This window comes from Phlebotomus papatasi, chromosome 3, assembly GCF_024763615.1.
Source record: "Phlebotomus papatasi isolate M1 chromosome 3, Ppap_2.1, whole genome shotgun sequence".
Taxonomy (NCBI): Eukaryota; Metazoa; Arthropoda; class Insecta; order Diptera; family Psychodidae; genus Phlebotomus; species Phlebotomus papatasi.
The window spans coordinates 36,377,104-36,397,693 of record NC_077224.1 but is presented as its reverse complement, the minus strand read 5'-3'; the positions used below and the strand labels follow the sequence as shown (position 1 = coordinate 36,397,693).

General features: G+C 34.7%; 2 protein-coding genes across 3 annotated transcripts; one reads left to right on the top strand and one right to left on the bottom strand.

The window, feature by feature from the left end:
• Positions 1–1,678: 1,678 nt before the first annotated feature.
• LOC129805488 (insulin receptor-like) lies at positions 1,679–17,583 on the top strand. 2 transcript variants are annotated; one of them, XM_055853440.1, is made up of 7 exons: positions 1,683–2,629; positions 13,603–13,991; positions 14,275–14,392; positions 14,457–14,565; positions 14,631–15,170; positions 15,656–15,798; positions 15,862–17,583. In XM_055853440.1, the coding sequence occupies exons 1-7, from the start codon at positions 2,403–2,405 to the stop codon at positions 17,399–17,401; spliced, it is 3,066 nt and encodes a 1,021-aa protein (XP_055709415.1). In that variant the 5' UTR covers positions 1,683–2,402; the 3' UTR covers positions 17,402–17,583. The 2 variants fall into 2 exon arrangements, with proteins under 2 accessions (XP_055709414.1, XP_055709415.1); XM_055853439.1 differs by having other exon boundaries at positions 1,679–2,629; positions 15,656–17,583.
• Positions 17,410–19,444, bottom strand: LOC129805506 (venom protease-like). The gene is made up of 3 exons (XM_055853466.1): positions 18,813–19,444; positions 18,642–18,750; positions 17,410–18,338 (listed from the first exon to the last, which is right to left on the bottom strand). The coding sequence occupies exons 1-3, from the start codon at positions 19,225–19,227 to the stop codon at positions 17,738–17,740; spliced, it is 1,125 nt and encodes a 374-aa protein (XP_055709441.1). The 5' UTR covers positions 19,228–19,444; the 3' UTR covers positions 17,410–17,737.
• Positions 19,445–20,590: the final 1,146 nt, after the last annotated feature.

The following is a 20,590-nucleotide window of genomic DNA, read 5'->3' as shown; positions in this document are numbered from 1 at the left end:
ATCAAGTAAGGGACAAAAATAGTAGTATTAAAAATATTGAAATTTTGATCCACCTTTAAAGAAATGACACATTTATCACTTATGACCAACTTATTTTTTAATAATTTTATTTATTAGTCAATATAATCAGAATAATGTGTCTTTCTTGAACACGATGTGTTTTGCCAATTTCATAGCTTTACGAGAAGTTCGCGAATTAATATTTATTTTTAAGTTCTCTTATTGATGAATTAGAACCAAAGAGCTATTAAAGTTAGGCATTTAATCTTGTCATAAAATCACAACAATAAATAAAAATTACAAAAGTGTAAAACCGAAAACATTCGAAACACACAATCTGCAAAGGGATTTTCTATCGTTTACCCCAGAGAAAGTAACGCTAAGATGGCTATCGCTCCAAGGCACGATGAGTTATTCTTGAGCATTTGTTGATGATGATGAAATACTAGATACAATACAATAATTCCTTTACGAAAGCCTGTAATAAGGCGAATTAAATGACAAATGACACAAATAAACCATGTCTACCAATAGCGGAAAGCGCGCTACCTTCGGACGATTTATGCTTCGCACATATAATTTTTTTTCAATGTGTTATAAATGAATTTGGCCCATTATAATATTATATTTTAATAGCTAGTCCAATGCCTCAAATTTTCAGAAAAGAGCTATGGGTGAAACCAATAAGGAACATAGAGAAAAAATTGAATTGTCCGAAGCTTGAGTCGTCTGAAGGTAGAGCGCTTTCCCCTATTTGTTCCAGTATGTTTGAAAACTTTCGCTATAAACTTTAAAAAAAAATCGAAAAACATAGGGTCGAAGGACCACCTATTGTGCAGGGAATACTTGTAGAAAATTTTCTATAAATATTGAAATATCTAATAAATTAAGTAATATCGGTGTTTTCGTCAATCTATCTTTCCGAGAAACAGAAAAGTGTTTCTTTTACCCTATTGCTTCTAGATAGAAAAAAATGCTAGGAGCAAGCGCTCTACCTTCAGACGACTCAAGCTTCGAACAATTCAATTTTTTCTCTATGTTCTTTATGGATTTCACTTTTCTGAAAATTTGAGGCATTGGACTAGCTATTAAAATATAATATTATAATGGGCCAAATTAATTTGTAACATATTGAGAAAAAAATGATTTGTGCGAAGCATAAATCGTCCGAAGGTAGCTCGCTTTCCCCTATAGTATTCGGCAAAGTTGTAAAACGATAAATTTCCTGTAAGAGTGTGCTGAATAGAAATCTAATTAGGTTTCCTGAGAACTAATGAAAACAAATTATAATTTTGCCCAGAGTGTGAACAGGTCTGCCACTCACGGTTCACTCTGGGTGCAGATCATTGCGATTTTGGAGACAGATCGGCGCGATCTGCCGATCTGTCACGCATGGATCACTCGCTGGCCATACTTATTCACCCCCTAATTTTGACATATTTTGCTCTACATTATTCTACGGAGATTATTGAGATTTTTTTTTTTAGATAAGTAGGTTATTTAAAATGCAAAGAGAAGATCATGAGGGATGAAATTAAAAAAAAAATACTTTGAATTGATCTGAGTCCGCCCATACTCCAGATGTCAATAAAACAGTTTTCGAGCAATCAAGCACCAATTGTAGAGCCCGCAACACGTGGTTTTCATCCATCGTAAATTATGCCGGAAAGATCATTCTGTGAGTCACCTTTAACCATCAATAAGTGATCTTTCGCGAGTAGTTGATTGATCCACTGATACGACAGACTTGATCACAGACAAATCAAATGTGTGACGAAGTATAAAAGGTTGATCCTTCAACTATCAATTCTCCATCAAAATCAATTTAAATATATGTAATAATACAACAAAGACTGAAGCGGTGTGTTGAATAAACTGTTATAATGTGATTAGAACAAGGGGCAAACTCTTGAGTGCAGTGTTTTAATAATTAATTGACCTCTAATTTGTCGTTCAGTTGAAGATTTTTCCTCACATGGATCACATCGTTTGATAGTTGAGCTCTTCGGTTTTAAGAAAAAGCACCAAGAAATAAATTTGAGTGTTTTGTGCCAGTCGTGTGATGTTATCTAATTACAATTTTTCCTGGATTCGCCTCATTTTTCTCTGTGATTGACTTCTTTAATTGTGGAGGATTGTGAGATACTTTTAAAATTATTTGATCGACATACATGGGACTTGTTCAATTTTTTTTCTGTCACTGTATTGGAATGGTGTAGAGAAAAGTGTCGCCAGAGAATCGTTGTCCAGAGTTATTCCTCGTCAGTGGCAGATGCAAAGTCCATTTGTGAAGACCGAACCCTCAATCTAAAAAAGTTCTACGTGTTATTCGTGCTTTAATCGTCTTTTAATTGTAGACATTTTTTTATTAATTGTGATAAATTTGTGATTTACCATCCAGTATGCATTCGACTGGTGATCACAAATTTTTTCTAATTTTTGTGATATTCTGTGGAAGTGCCTTAGGAGCAGTTGCTGCCAAAGAATGTTTCAACATCGATATTCGCAATCATGTATCCCAATTTGAAAAGTTGCGAAATTGCTCCGTAGTGATTGGATATCTCAATATTGTCCTACTGGAGAAAACCACTGAGACACACTTTCAAAATCTCACCTTTCCTGAACTCAGGTGGGTATCATTTTAACCGAGGAATTCGTCTCAAATTCGTGGGAAATTGTCCTCAAGACATCAGCAATTTGATCACCTCATATTTTAACCTTCATTTCCGCGTACATTTGCACATTTTATATTTATTATTGTGAGTCATTATTTATGATGAGAAAAAGGAAAAGAAGAAAGCATTGATGCAAGATAAAATGAAATTTTAGGGGAGCTTTTCGTCATGTATGTATGTATAGTCATAGTCACTGTAAAACAGATGAGGTAAACGGTACAAATAGAAAAAAAAGTGTGATAAAAAGTGATAAAAAAAAGAGGGAAAAAAAACTTTACGAGCATATGATATAGATGCAGATCATACAATGAGAGACATTTGATTTCTTTCCTTTCATCACTCTCAAAAACGATGAGACTGATTCATTTTGGAATAAATTATATTTAGAAGACAAATTCTACAACTGTTCTATAATACTTATTGATAGAAAGTTTCAGGCATTCACATGGGAATCTGACAATTATCTTTGTAGCACTAAAATTCGAAATTTTAATTGGGCAGATTTAAACATTTCAGTTTATCAACATAAATTAAAATGAAAGATATCTATCTTGATGAATATTTTCAGATAATACGTTTATACCTTTAAGATTAATTTATGAAATATCTCGTCTAAGACGGCTTAATGAAATGTATAAATATGAATACATTACTTATATTGCGATTTAAAACCAGTGATAAGCCCAGATAAGCTTATGGTAGCTGAGATTCTTTGTAGGTGACCTCGGAATGTGTGCAACTCGGGGTGTTTGCAACTCGGGGTGTTTGCAACTCGGAATGTGTGAAAATTCGATTGTGAATTGAATTTTGGGGGTAAAGAAATTTTGGGTAAGGTCACCTATAAAGAATCTCAGCTACTATATAAGCTGAGCATTTAGCACACATGATATTTGTGATCTATGAGTTGTCAAAACGTGTAAATCTAAAATTTGGGCCCGATCTGGCGAGGTCGAATTTCACCTGTGACCACAAAAGCTGAGATTGTAAAGAATCTCAGCTAAAGCACAACTTTACCAACGTCCAGAGAATCTCAAGAACTTACTTCGAGCCTCTATTTGTGATAATTATGTTTTATTATAATTTTTTTCTATAAGAAAAAGGCTCAAGACATACTAACCTGTATCCGAGTCAACCCATTTACCACCGTAATATTACTTAGGGGACAGCGGGGATGACATAGAGCAGATTTTAAGTTCACCTTTTTTTTTAGTAATCTCATTTGTTTTCTCGTTTGCCAACTCAGTCTGATTGTGATTTGGAATATAAATAAAATTTTGGTGAATTGACCGTAGTAGATCACAATAAATTGTACCGTTTTATCGAAGTTAGTCCTATACGAGCTTATCACTCGAATTTTATAAAATAAATTTATAAAGTTAAGTTTGGGAACATTGAATAATCTAAGACTGATCTGAAGTAAATTTCCTAAATTTAAGAGCTCTCAGTTGAGACTTTTTCTATCATTGACTGAAGAATTATGTTGTGACTTGTGACCCAATGAGTGTATTTAATGCAATAAAGTTAACCCTTTAAGGGCGAGAAGGTAAAAAAACGAGGGTCTGAAAAATCACTTATTCTGACTTTTTAGACTAAAACATAGCTTGAGAAGACCGTAGGAAAAATTCCATTTTTTGGGTCACCGGTGACCCAATCGTCCTTAAAGGGTTAAAAGATTTAGCTTATCTTAAGGGGTTACGTGAGTCAAAAGACTAGAAAACACCATATTTCCTCTAATTTTTACTTAACATATTAAATTTTATTTTTATTTAAGTTCTTGAGCGCATATAAAAGTTGCCACATTTAAACTATATTTTCTGAAATTTAGATTTAAAAATCTCAAAAAAATCAGCCGTTGGGATTTTATTTTCGAGATTCTTTTTCTAATAAAAACATACTTTGCGGTGGACAAGATTTCTCAGAGTATATTCATTTGACGTCAAAAAACAAAATATTTTGTATTAGATGATGAATTAAATTCGTACTGGAACGTAGAAATTTTTATTTTTACACAACTTACTTTACATGAGAAAATGTGGTGTAAAATTCTCCGAAAATTGTCTTTTTTGTAGAAAATTTTGCCAAAAATCCAAATTTCAATAAAAAACAAATGTACCGTTCAAGTATATGAGTTTACCTCATCAGCTAACAGGAAAAATTTGCTTTTCGACGTCAGATGAATATACTCTGAGAAATATTTTCCACCGAAAAGTATATTTTTTCAAAAACCTACACCAAAAAACAGGTCCCAACGGCTGAATTTTTAAAATTTTGAAATCAAAATTTTAGGAAATATAGTTTCAATGTTGTACGGTTGTACCTTTATTACTTAGGAGCTCTAATTGAATATCATAATGGTCCCAAAAGGTGGCCTGGTTGCAGCGAAAAACAAATAGGGTAAAGTGATATAATTTGGAATTAGTGTTACAAGTTGGACAATTCGCCGGTGCAAGTTGGACATGGCTTTTTTCTTGTACAATTGTACAAAATGTACAAAATTTGTTTTTAAGCACAAGGAACCAAATTATAAAACTAAAGCATTATAAATATGTAAATAAAAATGAAGTAATAAATTTATCAAGATAAAAAGCCCTGTCCAAATTGTACCATTGTCCAACTTTTACCACTGACTGTCCAACTTGTACCATTTTACCCTAAGTGGAAAAATTTAATTGATAGGAAAAAAAGAGAAAAAAATAATGAAATTAGAAAAAATGAAAAATTATATACTTTCTTTGTATTAAAAAAACGTAGCACTTTTCAGAAAGAATTGAGGATTAAGGAGTTTAAGCAATGGTTCCAGGATATGTTTTTGTTATTGGTAAATATCTTATATATATAATTCTTTATTAGCGTCCTTTATGGACCTTTTAGAAAATACATTAGTTCTTACATTGTCAACATCGGTATTTTTGTATGAATTCTGTACCTCATTAACTTGAAGTTACCATTAACCTTCCCTTTCTTATTTCCTTATAGCAATGCCTGACCAGTTGGTTCTCATTCATGTATAGTAGTGCTTTTTAAATACTAGATTCTTACATTCATGTCACCTTCAAAGATTTTAAAATTGGCCATACACCTTAAAAATAATTTTCCAAGTTTTTGACTTATTGTACAACCCTGCCAGTCGCCAAGTTTCTGTAAATATCAGTATCTCTTTGTACATCATATTCATTGTAACATTTTGCGCTTTCTATTAAATCCTTCCTTACTTCACTCAAAAAACTTCTCTTATAAGCTCTTGCTACCTTATTACTGACTTTAATTGCAGAAAAATATTGACTCTACCAGTTGCACTTAATTTCAAAAAAAATTCCGTCTTTAACTCCTAGCCCTGAAACGATCTTTACGTGATACTTTAATTTTCCTTTTTTTCCGAAATTTTTGGCTAACCATTATTGTGCGTCCATTTCCTCCTGCGAAGTAAATCTTCTTAAAAAAGAACTCTTCACTATTCCATTCTCTTTTTCGCTCCAATCCCATCTTTCGCCATTGATAAAAATTTTTTGGTACCCAATTTTTGCAACTTTTCCATCTTCCCGTTCTTTTCTTCCTCTGTCTCTTAACAGTTTTTGCACTTTCATTTCCGCGTCCGTGAGATCGTCGTCTATATATATGCTATAGCCATTTAACCTCTTTCCTCGTAATTCACTTTTCTTCCTCATCACTTCTCTCTTATCTTCCAAACTCCTTAGTTTAACTATCCACCTTGTTTTCTCTCTACCTACACTGAACGCATCTTCTATTTCAGTTTTCACACCAAGATATTCCTCCAGAAATTTTCTAATCTTTACCCTTACTGACCCATCACCTACCAATTTTACGTTAGTCAATATGAAATTTTTCTTTCTTTCGCGTCTTTCAAGTTCTTCCACTCTAGCTTTTAATAACCTTGATTCTTCTTTCCACCAATTTACATCCCTTTCCCTCTCGTCGTGAGCTTTTTTAATTTCTTCTTTCACATCTTTAAATTCTTCTATCATTGATAAGTAATCCATTCTAATTTGTTTCAGTTCATTTGTAAGTTTTTCTAAAGCCTCTAGTACCGTATCCATAGGGAACTCCTTTGATTTAGCAGGCGAGAAAGCTTTCTTAGGCATCTTTGAACTCTCTTCTGTTTCGTTTAGTTTGTACTCAGTCGGCGTAATCCCCCCTCTTATAGAATCCCTCGCTTTCCTTTTTTCTACAACTCTCTTTACCGAATATTCTCTGAGTTCTTCTAGACTCGCTACTTTCCTCATCGACATATATATTAACCCCTTTCGAAAAATTGAACTTCTTAATTAGTACTCTTAACTTAAGAGGTTTACTTGTCGCAGGCCCCAACCTCTTATGTGGTCTCTTAAAGATGTTCACTCAAAGATTCACTCCAAGATGGCTCTAGATGCAAACTAAGAGTTTCTGTGATGATCTAATGTCAAAGGCCGAGTCTCCTCCAAAATACAGCGCCCCAAATCGATCACTCACATATCTTGAACCTCCAATGATGTCCTCTTGATCCTCCTGGTCCACTCGTCAACAAGCCATAAGCGACTTATCAGCAATGTACCTTTTTTTTTAACACGAAAGTCACTGGTTGAAAAATTCCAATGCCACGTAGCTCAATATTAGATGGGCTGCCAGATTTTTCCTGCTTTTAAGACCTTCAGGTACCACGGAAATAGAAACCAACACTAGGTTGAGATGCCCGTGGTCTCTGTTTGTCTCTTGGATCACTGAAAATGGGTCTCGGTCCAGAGAAATACAAAAATTTAGTCAAAATAAACACCACCGCCAAAAATCCGATGTTGACACTTGCCTTAACACTTTAGTACCCCGGTAAATATCTTATATGTGAACTAACCTTCCACGTTCAGTGCTAATATTGAGGTGCTGCCGCGATGGTAAGTTGAGGAACGTACGTCTTAAAGTTGTCTTTTTCCCGCATTTTTTCAATAAGCTCTGGTAGATAATTAATTACTGAAAATTGAACTGCGATTAACGTTATGGACTAGGATCTGATCTAAACTTTAAATGTCGTCAGTTAAATCAGCATTTGTCGTAACTCCCTTTTGACAGCTTTTCAGGAGACGAAATTTTCAGTTCAGCTATAATTTTCTTAAAAATGAGCACTGAAAGCGATAGCTTTGAGTCAAAATAATAAAAGTGGCACTAATAAGCTGTAAGTTAACTCGAGAAAATCTTTATAAAATTATTTAAAAGCTGAGATATTGAGATATATGTCCGAAGAAATACAAAAAGATTTTATCGTAAGTTTCTATCTTTCATCATTTACCAACTAAATCAGATGGAAAATAAGAAATTTCTTCACTAATAAAAATAAAACGATAAAATTGATCCAACTTTGATCCTTTTGCAAAGGATGGATCAAATTTCAAACTTTGAATGCACATTTATCATAAATAGAACATGTTAATTTGATCCATCCTTTGCAAAAGGATCAAAGGAGAATGGTCAAATCCGGTCCCGGAATCGCCACGAACGGGACCTATGTCATTGGATAGACATTAGTATAGGTAACAACTTTTGTTCTGGGATCAATGTTTTAAACCAGGGAGGAACAGTTCTAGAGCATAAAAACTATTTTTTACAATGATGAAGAATGATCAAAAGTATATGGGCGCTGGTCCATCTTCATACAAACATTAGAGTAGGCGCATTTTGAAGATATTGATATAAGGTTGAGAAAAATGCCGGGACCCAGGACGATAAACGCTGGGAGTCCTTGTAAAAAATACCTTTATCCTTCCGAAAAATCGTTGTTATTACTACGAATTACACAAGAACTGCTAAAGTGATCTTGATGAAATTCGGTATAGGGTCACTGTATGTTTTAAACTTTTTATTTATGCATACCACCCCCTCCCTCCACCCTCCGTTCTTGTAGCCCTTATACAAAATGGGGGCACTTTACCTTATAACTCCTTTCTAAGACGATGTAGAAAGCTGATATTCAACAAGGGAACAAAACTTATGGAAGACTTTTCAACCATGCATGTTAACCCGCTCCTCCACCACCCCTTCTAGTAATCCTATACAAAATGAGAACATTTTGACCTCCTTTCTGAGAAGAAGTAGTTGGTTTGTAAAAGAATGAAAAAAAATGAATAACTAATATAGTTAACAATAATTTTCTAGATTTTATATGCATTTATAGACATCTAGTCGAATTACAGCTTTCTGCCTCCTCTTAGAAAGGAGTTATAAGGTAAAATAGTCTTATTTTGTATGGGGGCTACCAGAAGGGGTGATGGAGGAAGAGTTTGGTCAGTATGGTTAAAAAGTCTTCTTTAAGTCTTGTTCCCATGCTGTATTTCAACTTCCTATCTTTTGTCAGAAAGGAGTTATAAAGTGAAATGCTCTCATTTTATATGAGGGCTACCAGAAAGGGGGACAGAGGAGGGAGATATTATACATGGTTTAAAAGTCTTCCCTAAGCTTTGTTCCCTTGTCGAATTTCAGCTTTCTATCTCCTCTTAGAAAGGAGTTATAAGGTAAAGCGCCCCCATTTTGTATGGGGGCTATCAGAATGGAGGGTGGGGGGAGGGGGTGATATGCATGGACAAAAACTTTAAGTCATACAGTGACCCTATACCGAATTTCATCAAGATCACTTTAGCCGTTTTTGTGTAATTCGTTATCAAAACAGCGATTTATCGAAAGGATAAAGGCATTTTTACAAGGACTCCCAGCGTTTATCGTCCTGGGTCCCGGCAATTTTTCAATCTTATATCAGTACCTACAAAATGCGCCTACTCTCGTTTGTGGCGATTCCGGGACCAGCGCCCATATAGTTTTGACCATTCTCCTTTGGATCAATTTGATCCTTTTATTTTTACCATTGATAAGATTTATTCCTTTCAGCTTAAGACTGTCCCTAAATCTCAATTTTTTCCCAAAGGTGTTTTTTGGAACAAAATTTTATTCAAAAGCGCGATTTTTTTCACTAGTAAAAATAAAAGGATCAAATTGGGTCATATTTTATTCTCTTTAAAAGAATGGACCATATTTGATGCTTTAAAAGGATCACTAGTGTCACTAGAAATTTTATATGCAGATTTATCTCGAAGGATTACATGTTTCTCTCATATGAGCGAACACGAAATATGACTTTTTTATTGTTTTTATTAATTTATTCCGGAATTAAATAAGTGGCAAAACAGGGACACTTTCAAAGGATCCTCGATGATCCTTTCATTTTTACCAGTGTTTGATAAGGAGGATGTAGCATATTTAATATGATTTACACGTAATACGAAAAACTCTTTATTTTTATTTTTTTCGAAACTTGTATGGCAATTTTACAGCTTTAAAACTTCTAAATTGAATACTACTCAAATTTGATTTTTCGCTGACCAAATTCATTTTATTTATACTGACATTTTGTACAATGCCACATTACAAATAATCAATTTCTATTTTTTCCTAGTAAAATCCATGTATCTAATTAAGCTACCACATCTTATAATTTTGCCAAAAACCAAACGAATATCTTGTGGTGTAAATTTTTAAAATAAGGTAAATTTCTTTGGAAATGTTCTTAAAATTATGCTATGAAAAGTCATCTTAAACTGTTCTGTTTGTCCCTATCTTCCAAATTATTCTACATGGATTAAGTTGTATTGTAATTGTAATTACAAGAGGATGTCATGTGTGCTTATTGCTAATTGAAACTCTTGCATGTATAATTATGAATCATTTGTTCTATAGCTACAATAGTTGTATTGAGATACAATTTGAAATGTAATGAGCGATCATTATTTGATTCTTCTTCTCCTGCAAATGCAGAAACAAATGTATAACAAGACTTTAAGAGATGTGCAATCAATAAAGGGACATAAACAATTCCGCGGACTCTTCATCAGTTGTAAGATTGTTCTCGCTTTTAAATTGCAATTCATTAAATTTTATAGCGCACTATTTCCTCAATCTGAAACCTAAGGCACATCATTACATGGTGTATATACTTCTTGAACCATCTGGGATTAAATGGACCTTGATTTGCGCCTCATAATTGCATTTGTTAATTTATGACACCTGGTCCAAAAGAGATTGTTGAAAGCGTAGAAACTGTAAAATAAAAGTAAAAAAAAAACTCTTTAATAACAAAATGATCAAAACAATTTTAGTTTTTATTGGATCAGTTTTCTTAATGAAATACTTAACAACAATGTAACATTTTTCGTGTTTGAGTTCTTATTCTGTTTTTTTTTTCTCTTTCATGAGTCCAGTAATTGATGAAAATTTTTATCAATAAAATTTCGTCCGCAATATAAATCAAATCGTTTTCTTCTTTTTTTGATAAACTATAGCTTCAACTATAGCTTCAAGTCCACTTCTTTATTGGGAGAAAGCTGAAGGCCTTCAAATGATCCACAATTTTCTAAAACAGAAAAAGTTCATCAAATCGACACTAGAGGCACTGTAGTCTCAATTTCAAGTATTATAAATTATGTCAGAAACCTTAGAAAAATACATTTTATTTTAGAAATTAAAAAAAGGAAATTTCGTAAACCAAAATTGTGTATTAATTTTCTCTTTTTCGTTGGATAGAGAGTAGGGAAAAGTGCGCTACATTCGGATGATTCAAGCTTCGAACAATTAATTTTTTTTCAATGTATTTTATATGAATTTGGGCCATTATAATATTATATTTTTATAGCTAGTCAGATGCCTCAAATTTCTAAAAAGAGCTACGGGTGAACTCGATAAGGAACATATAAAATAATTGAATTATCCGAAGCTTGATTTATTTTGTAAGGATTTAATTTTAAACCTTATTTTAAAAAACATACTCTAGTAAAAACGGTCACATCAGCACTTGCGTACTTTCGCAGCGTTATTACGGGAAAAATAATTGTTTTTACACTAAAATCACAAAAACGGACAGATGGTATAATCTGAGCAATAAATGTTTTTTGGGCGACATATAGGGGAAAGTACTCTCCCTTCGAACGTTCATGCCTTCGAATAATGTGAATTTTCTTTTAGTTTTCCTGAGAGACTTACATATTTCTATTAAATATTAGTTGGTTTATCACCAATTGTTGATAATTCCGTGATAATTTAGTGTGTAAATCTCTTACGGAAAAAAAAGAAATTCATATTATTCGAAGGCATGACCGTTCAAAGGGAGAGCACTTTCCCCTAGATATATAGTATGTCCTCTACAATTATGCTGAAATAATCATTAAAATCGGTTGAGCAAATATCGATATAATTGAGTTTATGAAAATTGGTTTTTCGACTGTGGCGCCTCTAGGATTGGTCCTACGATGTTCAAATGTTCTATGAAATTGTAGCGCTGTACGAGACCTTTAATTTGCGCTCCCACTCGTTAAAATTTGTTAAATAGAACCGCGAATATGGTGTTTTGAATTTCGTGAACTTTGACAACTCATATCTCCAGTTCTATTGTAACCACAGCGAACCCACGCCACTTTTTGTAAACTTCATAGCCTAGGCTACAACACCCTAAAATTTGATCAAAATTTCCAATGGTATTTATGAGAAAAATGAGTTTGAATTTTGACACTATCGCAGCTCCACCTGTGGTGAATTTTTGAACTTCTATCTGAAAGTGCTCATCGAGAAGAACACAAATAGGGAAGACCGCGTCAGAATTAGCCAGCAAATAAAATTTTTCATTGCGTATAATTTGTAAGAGAAATGTTTGTAACATGCTTATAAATATTTCAATAGGAAGGGATGTGTTTTCTTCAAATAAGTAGTGGTTTCTTCAATATTCTTTCTACGGCAGGCTATAACATCCCATTGACTAATACCATGCGTGGCTAATTCTGCCCCGGTCTCCCCTACTTAGGTCAGGATTAATGGGATTAATAAGAACCTGTGATATAGGCCGGTAAATTTTCGAACTTTGACTCCTTTATAGCTCACGCCAGGGATTATCGAGCGACTTAAGTTTTTTTTTGTTTAGCAGGTATAAAAAAAAAGATTAGACACCAAATGAAATTTTTCATTGTGTATAATTTGTATAAAAAATGTTTGTATTAGGCTGATAAATATTTCAATGAATATTAAGGGAAGTATATATTTAGAATAAAGAGTGGTTTCCTCAATATTTCTTCGAAGGCAAACTATAATATACCATTATCTAATACTATACGTGGCTAATTCTGCCCCGGTCTCCCCTACAACATATTCAAAATTGAGCCCGATGAACAACGGAGTTTATGAGTTATTTCACTTGGGAAATTGAAAAATTTTCTTTTCAATAATAACGCCCCTAGCGATGGTTCTACGACCTTCTGAAGTCAATAGGGAAGTAGAATTTCATGAGAACTTTCCAAAATGCCCTCTAATTTTAAATTATGACAATTAGAACCGGAGTTATGGCCATTTTAAGAATTTATTTTTGGACCCTTATAGCTCAGGACAGGGGGTCAGGGGATCTTAAGTTTGGTACTGATTGAAAGCTCTAAGGCCCAGCTATAACATACCAAAACTGATCAGATTGTATACTGCTCTCTCTGTGAAGTGTGGAGTTCGAGCAGTAATAAAGAATCTCAGATGATTCAAAGAAATTATAATTTAATTCATTTTTACAAAAAGCTTTAATAAACTCTTCAACAAATGTGTTTTTGCCTTTTCCTTATTTTTTCCAAGATCATTGGTATTATGGTAAACTTTTTAAAATATTTTAAGATGATTTAATTTATTTTAATTTTTTTGGGGGGATCAGATCACTCAAGTTAGCAATTCATGATCCATGACTAATGATCCATCGCCAATTTAGGAAAAATGCTGGGTCGCATTTAGGACGATCTCGGGCAAGATCCTGAATATGTTTCAACCCCTTCAACCACCTTACCTTAGGTCTGCACCAACATCGACGCTTTTTCACATTTCCATTGCTTTTCATTTAATTCTTTTAAGATGATCACTTTTCTTTATTTTTTTTCAGGGAAATCACTGGTATGTTGGTCGTCTTTCGAGTGTTTGGACTGAAGACCTTTAAAACACTTTTTCCCAACTTGACTGTTATCCGGGGACAGTTCCTTCTGGCTAATTATGCTTTAGTCATCTATGAGATGCCACACCTAGAGAATGTAGGCTTACGATCTCTCCTGTCCATTCAACGTGGTTATGTTCGCATTGAGAAATGCAGAAATCTCTGCTACACCGACACAATAGACTGGAATAAAATAACAGGTACTCTAGATGGAGGCAATTATATCCAGAAGCAAACCTCTAGTAAATGCCCAACTGAAAAAATTTGTGTTGGATGTAAAGATGCATTATGTTGGAATACAGAGAACTGCCAGAGATTTGAAGGACCAGATTCTTTTTTTCGTAAGTTTTTTTTTTTAATTTCATTGAGTAGGGTACAATATGGTAATTTTGAACAGAATGTAATTCTCAATTTTGAGATTTCATCATTTCCCTTACTTAAATGAGTGGAAGAAAAATACTACGAAGAAGTTTTCTTTTTCTTGTTCTTGTTCATTGACCATTTCAAATGGTGAGGAAACCTCAAAATTCAAAATTAGATTCTGTTTAAATACATATTGCACCCTAATTAAAATTAGAACCTTCTCATGTATTTTGAGATGAAATAATTTTTTTTACTGGATAGCTCATTATTATGCAAATTGTGATAGTAAATGCCTCGGAGGATGTAGGAATGGCACATGTTATACGTGCAGAGGAATAACAGATGAGGGATATTGTGTAGATTCCTGTGAGCAACCAAAGTAATTTAAAAATTGTTTATATGACGCTTGTATTTTCTTTTAATTGATTTTGTATTTTTTACAGATTATTAAATACTCTTTCTGTTAGGTGTGTTAACAAAACTTCATGTCGCAATGATGGTCGAATAATCCATGATGATAAATGTCTAAGTGAATGTCCAATAGGATTTACAGTAAGTTTAAACTAGATTTTTAAAATACAACAAATTTATTAAAAGATTTATTTTTTTTGCAATAGAATTCTACTGATAAGTGCGAATTATGCAAGGGAAACTGCCCGAAAACTTGCTACGGAACGCAAATAGATTTCATAGAGAATGCTGAAAAGCTCAGAGGATGCACCACTATAAATGGTTCGTTACAGATTAAACTAAATACGGATATGGCAAAGTTGTCTGACGAACTTGAAGAAAATCTTGGAGCAATTAGAGAAATAGATGGTTATTTGAAAATTTACCGATCATCTTCTATAACATCATTGAAATTCTTGAAGAGTCTCCATGTAATTCATGGCTATGTGCTGGAAAACGAACAGTTCGCCCTGGTTGTGTATGAAAATAGCAATTTGCAACAACTTTTCGAATTTGATGGTGAGCGCAGTGAATTAAGAATTGAAAGAGGTGGAATGATGTTTCACTACAACCAGAAATTGTGCTCTACTGAAATACGAAAACTTCAATTGAATACCGATTACAACAGGACCTTGGATTATATTAGTAAGGAATCGAACGGATATAAACATTCCTGTGACATGGAAACTATTAGGATTGATTATACGGTAAGTGAACGTAGGGCTAAATGTGTCGTTCGGAGTAAGAGTGGGGTATTTTAATAGGAAAGTTTATTTAGGATAGATAGGCTTTTGCTCTGAGCGTCTCAAATAATAGAACATCCTCCTTTAGAATCAAGCGGTCCTATCTGAAATCCCTAGCCCAAGTGTCCGGTGATCGTCGTGATCCGGTGATCGTCGGATGGGAAAGTTCAACTCAGAATAAAAAGTAGGGCACCGAAAGCTCTGGGAAGAAAAGTTTTTTTTTATTCTGGGCTGAATTTTCTCATCCGACGATCTCCGGATTATTGTTGTTAATAAAATTTTTACGTCGGTTCCTTATACTAGAAGTACCTTTAATTTTCCCATCCACAAAAAAAGAGAAATCCACCAAGCAAGAAAGCCTAGTTAATTTACGGATTATTGTACTCTTCTTAATATTAAATATGAGTATAAAAGTTCTAGCTTGATTTTTTATTACGGATTTTTTGCAGGTCCTATCACCTACAAATGTAACAATATATTGGGAAAAGTACCATGTGGATGATAAAAATATTTTGGAAGGATATCTTATCTACTACATCGAAGCTCCTAGGAGAGATATAACAACATACTTCGGAAGAGATTCTTGTTCAAGGTACAGATTTTCAATTTATCGTGCAGAGAACACCGTTCTAAGATTCTTCTCCTATTCTTATAGGCATAGTTGGAGATCTGAATTGATCGATGTGGACAGTTTGATTTACGATGATCAAAAGAGGATGTACGCTTACAATTTGACTGACCTGAAATCAAGCACACAATATGCTTTCTACGTGCGTACCTACTTATCTTCCGAAGGCATCAACGCTCAAAGTACCATCACGTACATAAGGATGCCCATTGACAAACTCTTCCCGCCAGTTGTCAAGACCAAAGAGAAATCAAGTGATTTTGTGATTTTAGAATGGGCAGTTGAGTCTGTTCAAAAGTCGAAAATTGCTCATTTTTACATAGATGTATACCGTAGATCGTACTCCAAGGACATCATTGATAAAAGAAATTACTGCCAAAATCCACGTACTGATGAAACAGAAGAAAATGAGCCTGCATCTTTACATTGCTGTTCAGATCACGATGAAGAAACATTTGAAATCATAAGATTGCACACGAGCTATGAAAAAGATCTCGATTGCGAGTTAAATCCTTTCCAGCCAGGATGTCAATTGTTCGAATATGATCGGTTTAAGCGTGAACTACAACTCCTTGTGACTCATTGTCATCTCTATCATGGCCGCGATAGCCCTATATGTCGCAATCCGAACGCAAGATGGGCAGGAAAATGGGATGGTACAACTGGTGATAGTTCAAACACTAGATACCGCGTTGCAGCTAACACTTTCACATTCAAAATCCCCAATCTTTCCCCATATACTCTCTACACCTTCCATGTATTTGCCTGTACTGCGGAATTCGACTGCAGTACCTACTATTCGCACAACGAACGTACAGCAATCGACAGTCAAGCGGACCTCACCAGGAACACATCGATCATTGTTGATCCGGACATATCAAAGAATACATCCATCAGTCATAATCCGGATAATGCTGATAAGATAGTTGCTATCCGGTTCCACGAACCTATTGAACCAAATGGGCTAACGGTGGCGTATAAGGTGGAAATTCGGAAGATAATCAATAATGAGGGTGACCCAGGATGTGAAATCGTTTGCATTACCCGTAGGGAGCATGAATTAAATGACAACATTTTTAGGTATCAGACTTTTGAAATGACACCCGGTACGTATAGCTTTCGGGTGCAGGCGATTTCTTTAGCCATGGACGGACCGTGGTCCGATCAGTTACTCTATCCTGTATTGGAAAGAATTCCAGTCACCAATAGCTCCATGATTATTGTCATCGTGGTCGTCGTTCTTTTCATTGTATCCTGTGGCTTTTTCGTGTGGTACAAATATGTCCGAAAGGTTGAGAATATGGATGACACCGTAGTTCTCATGTCAGACCTGGAGCCTCCACAGGCCGAAGAAGACTCTCTTTTGGAGATGCATAAGATCATCAGGGAAAGGCAACGGGAGGCAGAGAAAAGCCGTACCACAGAGGCAGGTGGAGATGTCTATGAAGCTGGTCCATCTCGACTATCGGAACCAGCAGCAACGGAAAAGGCCATTATCTGCAAATTTCGCCTGGATGAGGAAGATTCGTCAGATGATGGTGACAAAGCTCTTGTGATCTTCGAGTAAAAATTGCGTTTTGTGTTATTTTACATTTGATCATTTTATTGCTCGTGTTTCACTTTCGCAACTCGATACCTCATTTTAAATTAACTGTATTCCCAGAATCGTTTTCTAAAGAGAAATACCAAACAATATTGTATATATGAGATTGTAAAGAATTAAAAAAGTTGCTTTTAGAAAATGAAAAATTTGTCTAACAAGATTCAATGGAAAATCATATGAATTTGGATACATTTCAGTGATCTTCATGGATGTGGGTCATGCTAAGAAATAATTTGCCTTGAACATGATCACGCGATCATTGAGTGTTCATGAGACATTTTTTTTGCTATATGCTTATGTCTACTCTACGGGTATGTTGTCCTGGATCCATTGGTAGAAGAAAGAAATGGATGTGTAGACGCTGGGTATTTTGGGACTACCACAGTTGTCTGAACCAAAGGACATGATACCTATCTGATTGTAAATGTTGTCTTCTCGAATGACCAGTGGAGCTCCACCAAATCCTTGACAAGCATCCCTATTCTCACCTCCAGCACACATCCACTGGCCTTCGATGGATTTTGGCGAATCCAGAGCTCCTGTTGTTCCGTAGACTTTGAGGCAGAGCTCCCAAGGGGCCAAGGGGACCTCTAAGAACTGCATTTCTGTACTCTTGACACCCACTGATGAGATTTTTCCCCATCCCACAATCGTTGCACGCTTTCCTACGATAAGATTAGTCCTATCAGGATACAAACACAGAGGTTGGGCAGCTACCGTAAAATTGATGGGAGTTCGTAAGATCAGCAAAGCAATATCATGATGGTATTTCCCGGTTTCGTAATCCGGATGCACAACCACGTGGCTAATGGCGTGATTGAGAGCTGACGGAGCACAGAATCCCGATCCAGCGCAATCTGGATCGTGAGATGTATCAAATTCACCAATACGAACTGAAGACCTAATTATTAAAATTTTAATTAAATTACTCGGCAAAATTATTTTTTGCGGTTTTGTGTCAATCTCTTTTGTGGTTTTGAGAAAAACTATAGGGGGACGCTTTCAGGCTTCGCACATATTTTGGCTTCGAACACTTCATATTTATCTCATTATTCCTTTAATGAATCTGACTTAATTTTTTCAGTAAATGTATGACTTAATATTTGCCATAGGTCAGATTCGTTAAAAGAATATGGAAAAATATATGAAGTGCTCAAAACCAGAGTATGTGCGAAGCCTCAAAGCATTCCCCTAATGCACTTACAATCGATGTCCATCGGCTTTGGCCAGAGCACAGTGAGCTGCTGTAAGGATCACCCTTCGTGAAATAATTGATCCAGTGCATGGGTAGGCCATACTTCCTGAATTTAAATCTAACGGGAAAAGATATTTTAGTCCTTTCAATCTCTTGCTCAATTTATCTTCAAAAAAATACTTTTAAATCCAACTCTGGCAGCAAACGGAAAAGCTCCTAGTCCTTTGTAAAATTGGCCTCTCACGAGGCTTTTTCCACAGTCAGTATTTATCGGAGAACCAGACTGTTGGGTGTCTGTGTGTTCTCCGTTATTTGTGCAGCACACCATGGGCTCTGAACCGGAAGTTCCGCAAAAGAGTGATCTATCACCGAGGTAGCACGCTTTCGCAGCTTCAAAGTGCATTTCCGGACAATTGGATAGTGGCACGCAATTCTGGAAGCCAAAGCACGAGGTCTGGTAGTAAGATCGCTGCTGTTGATGTGTAGGTTCATCGACATTTTCAAGGGATCCGATAAAAAGCTCAGCATCACTATCCTGCGGAGTACAACCCGCAAGAGTTGCATAAACTAAAAAGATCACTAAAAGCTTTTCCATTTTTTTCACTCAGCCTCAAACTTTGTTTCAATATTCCTATGATGCGTACAGAATCACGTTCGGATTGCAACTGAAGCTTGTTCTGGATGTCTCTGGTGTTTTTCATCCCTCCATTTCCGGTCCATATTCAAGTATATCATGGGAAAAATGTCCGTGTATTGTATAAAACTTCGTTAGAATTTGTGGTAGATATTAATCGGGTTCATTATATGTGTGCCAATATGATAAATTATGCTGGGAAAACTTCAATGGAAATTTTATTTGAGGTTTATTAAATTTTTGAAATGTAAAATATTTAATCATTTTTATTATCTGCACCATTTACGCATATTTTATCTATTGATTTCTATACATAGTCCATTGTGAAAAGATATTGGATATTATAGCACTCTTTGGAGTTTGCATAAAAAATTCAGAATAATAAAAACAAAATTTTAAATTAAATTTAACTTTATAAAGCTAGTTCTTTAGTCTATGTAATGCTGTTAATTTGAAATTTACATAGCTTAAAGTTACGTTTTTCTGCAGAGTAAACTTTTTTTAGCTGTTTTACCATTATTTATTTGGAAATAATTATGTATTTGTTTTTAAATTTGAATAAACATGTGATTTTTGTGTACTTACATCCTTGCGAAATTCACATGTGCTCATTTTATTTAAAGGTAACTTCTAAAATAAGCATATATGAATTTCGCAGCGTATGTGGAGCAACAAATCCGAAAAGAAAAATGTGAATAATGAAAAAAAGATTTCCATTTTTCAATATATTTGATTCCTAATGGTTCCGCCTCATCTTTTAGATCAGGAAAATTTCATAAAGTAAAAATTCACTTCTCTTTCTTCCTCCAAAGACTTGAATAAGTCTATTCGGTCTCAAAATTGGACTGAACTAAATTTAATTTGGTATGATGTTCAAAAGAAGAAGAAAAATGCGAAAGAGTATGATAGACGCAAAGCTTTTAAGAAAGAAAAGAATGTGAATTTTGACTTTATGAAATTTTCCCGATTTAAAAGGTGTGCTAAAGGCATAAGGAAAATTTTTAGTCATATCTTTCTATTAATTTGATTGTTAAGATTTATCGTTATATTCCTCTAATAAAGTAAAATGAATGAGTCTGAAAAATTTAAGGTGAAATACAAAAACTAGTTTATTCAAAGTACATATTGGCTCTCTCTAGCTATACACGTTTTTACCATCTCTTTCTTATTACATGGATGGCTCAACGATAACAGGGGTTCGCTTTGGGGCCAAAACCATAAATTTACCCAATTTTTCACTTCTTATAAATTGGCTAACTGCAGCTCAGTTATGCCATTCACCATCGATCGGAATAAGTGATAATCGGAAGGGTCTAGGTCTGGA

Coding starts and splice junctions, on each gene's coding strand:
- LOC129805488 (XM_055853439.1), top strand. CDS start 2,403: ATGCATTCGACTGGTGATCACAAATTTTTTCTAATTTTTGTGATATTC. Junction 14,393..14,456: donor GATTCCTGTGAGCAACCAAA/GTAATTTAAAAA, acceptor TATTTTTTACAG/ATTATTAAATACTCTTTCTG. Junction 14,566..14,630: donor AATGTCCAATAGGATTTACA/GTAAGTTTAAAC, acceptor TTTTTGCAATAG/AATTCTACTGATAAGTGCGA.
- LOC129805506 (XM_055853466.1), bottom strand. CDS start 19,227: ATGGAAAAGCTTTTAGTGATCTTTTTAGTTTATGCAACTCTTGCGGGT. Junction 18,751..18,812: donor TGCCAGAGTTGGATTTAAAA/GTATTTTTTTGA, acceptor TTTTCCCGTTAG/ATTTAAATTCAGGAAGTATG. Junction 18,339..18,641: donor AAAGCCGATGGACATCGATT/GTAAGTGCATTA, acceptor TTTAATAATTAG/GTCTTCAGTTCGTATTGGTG.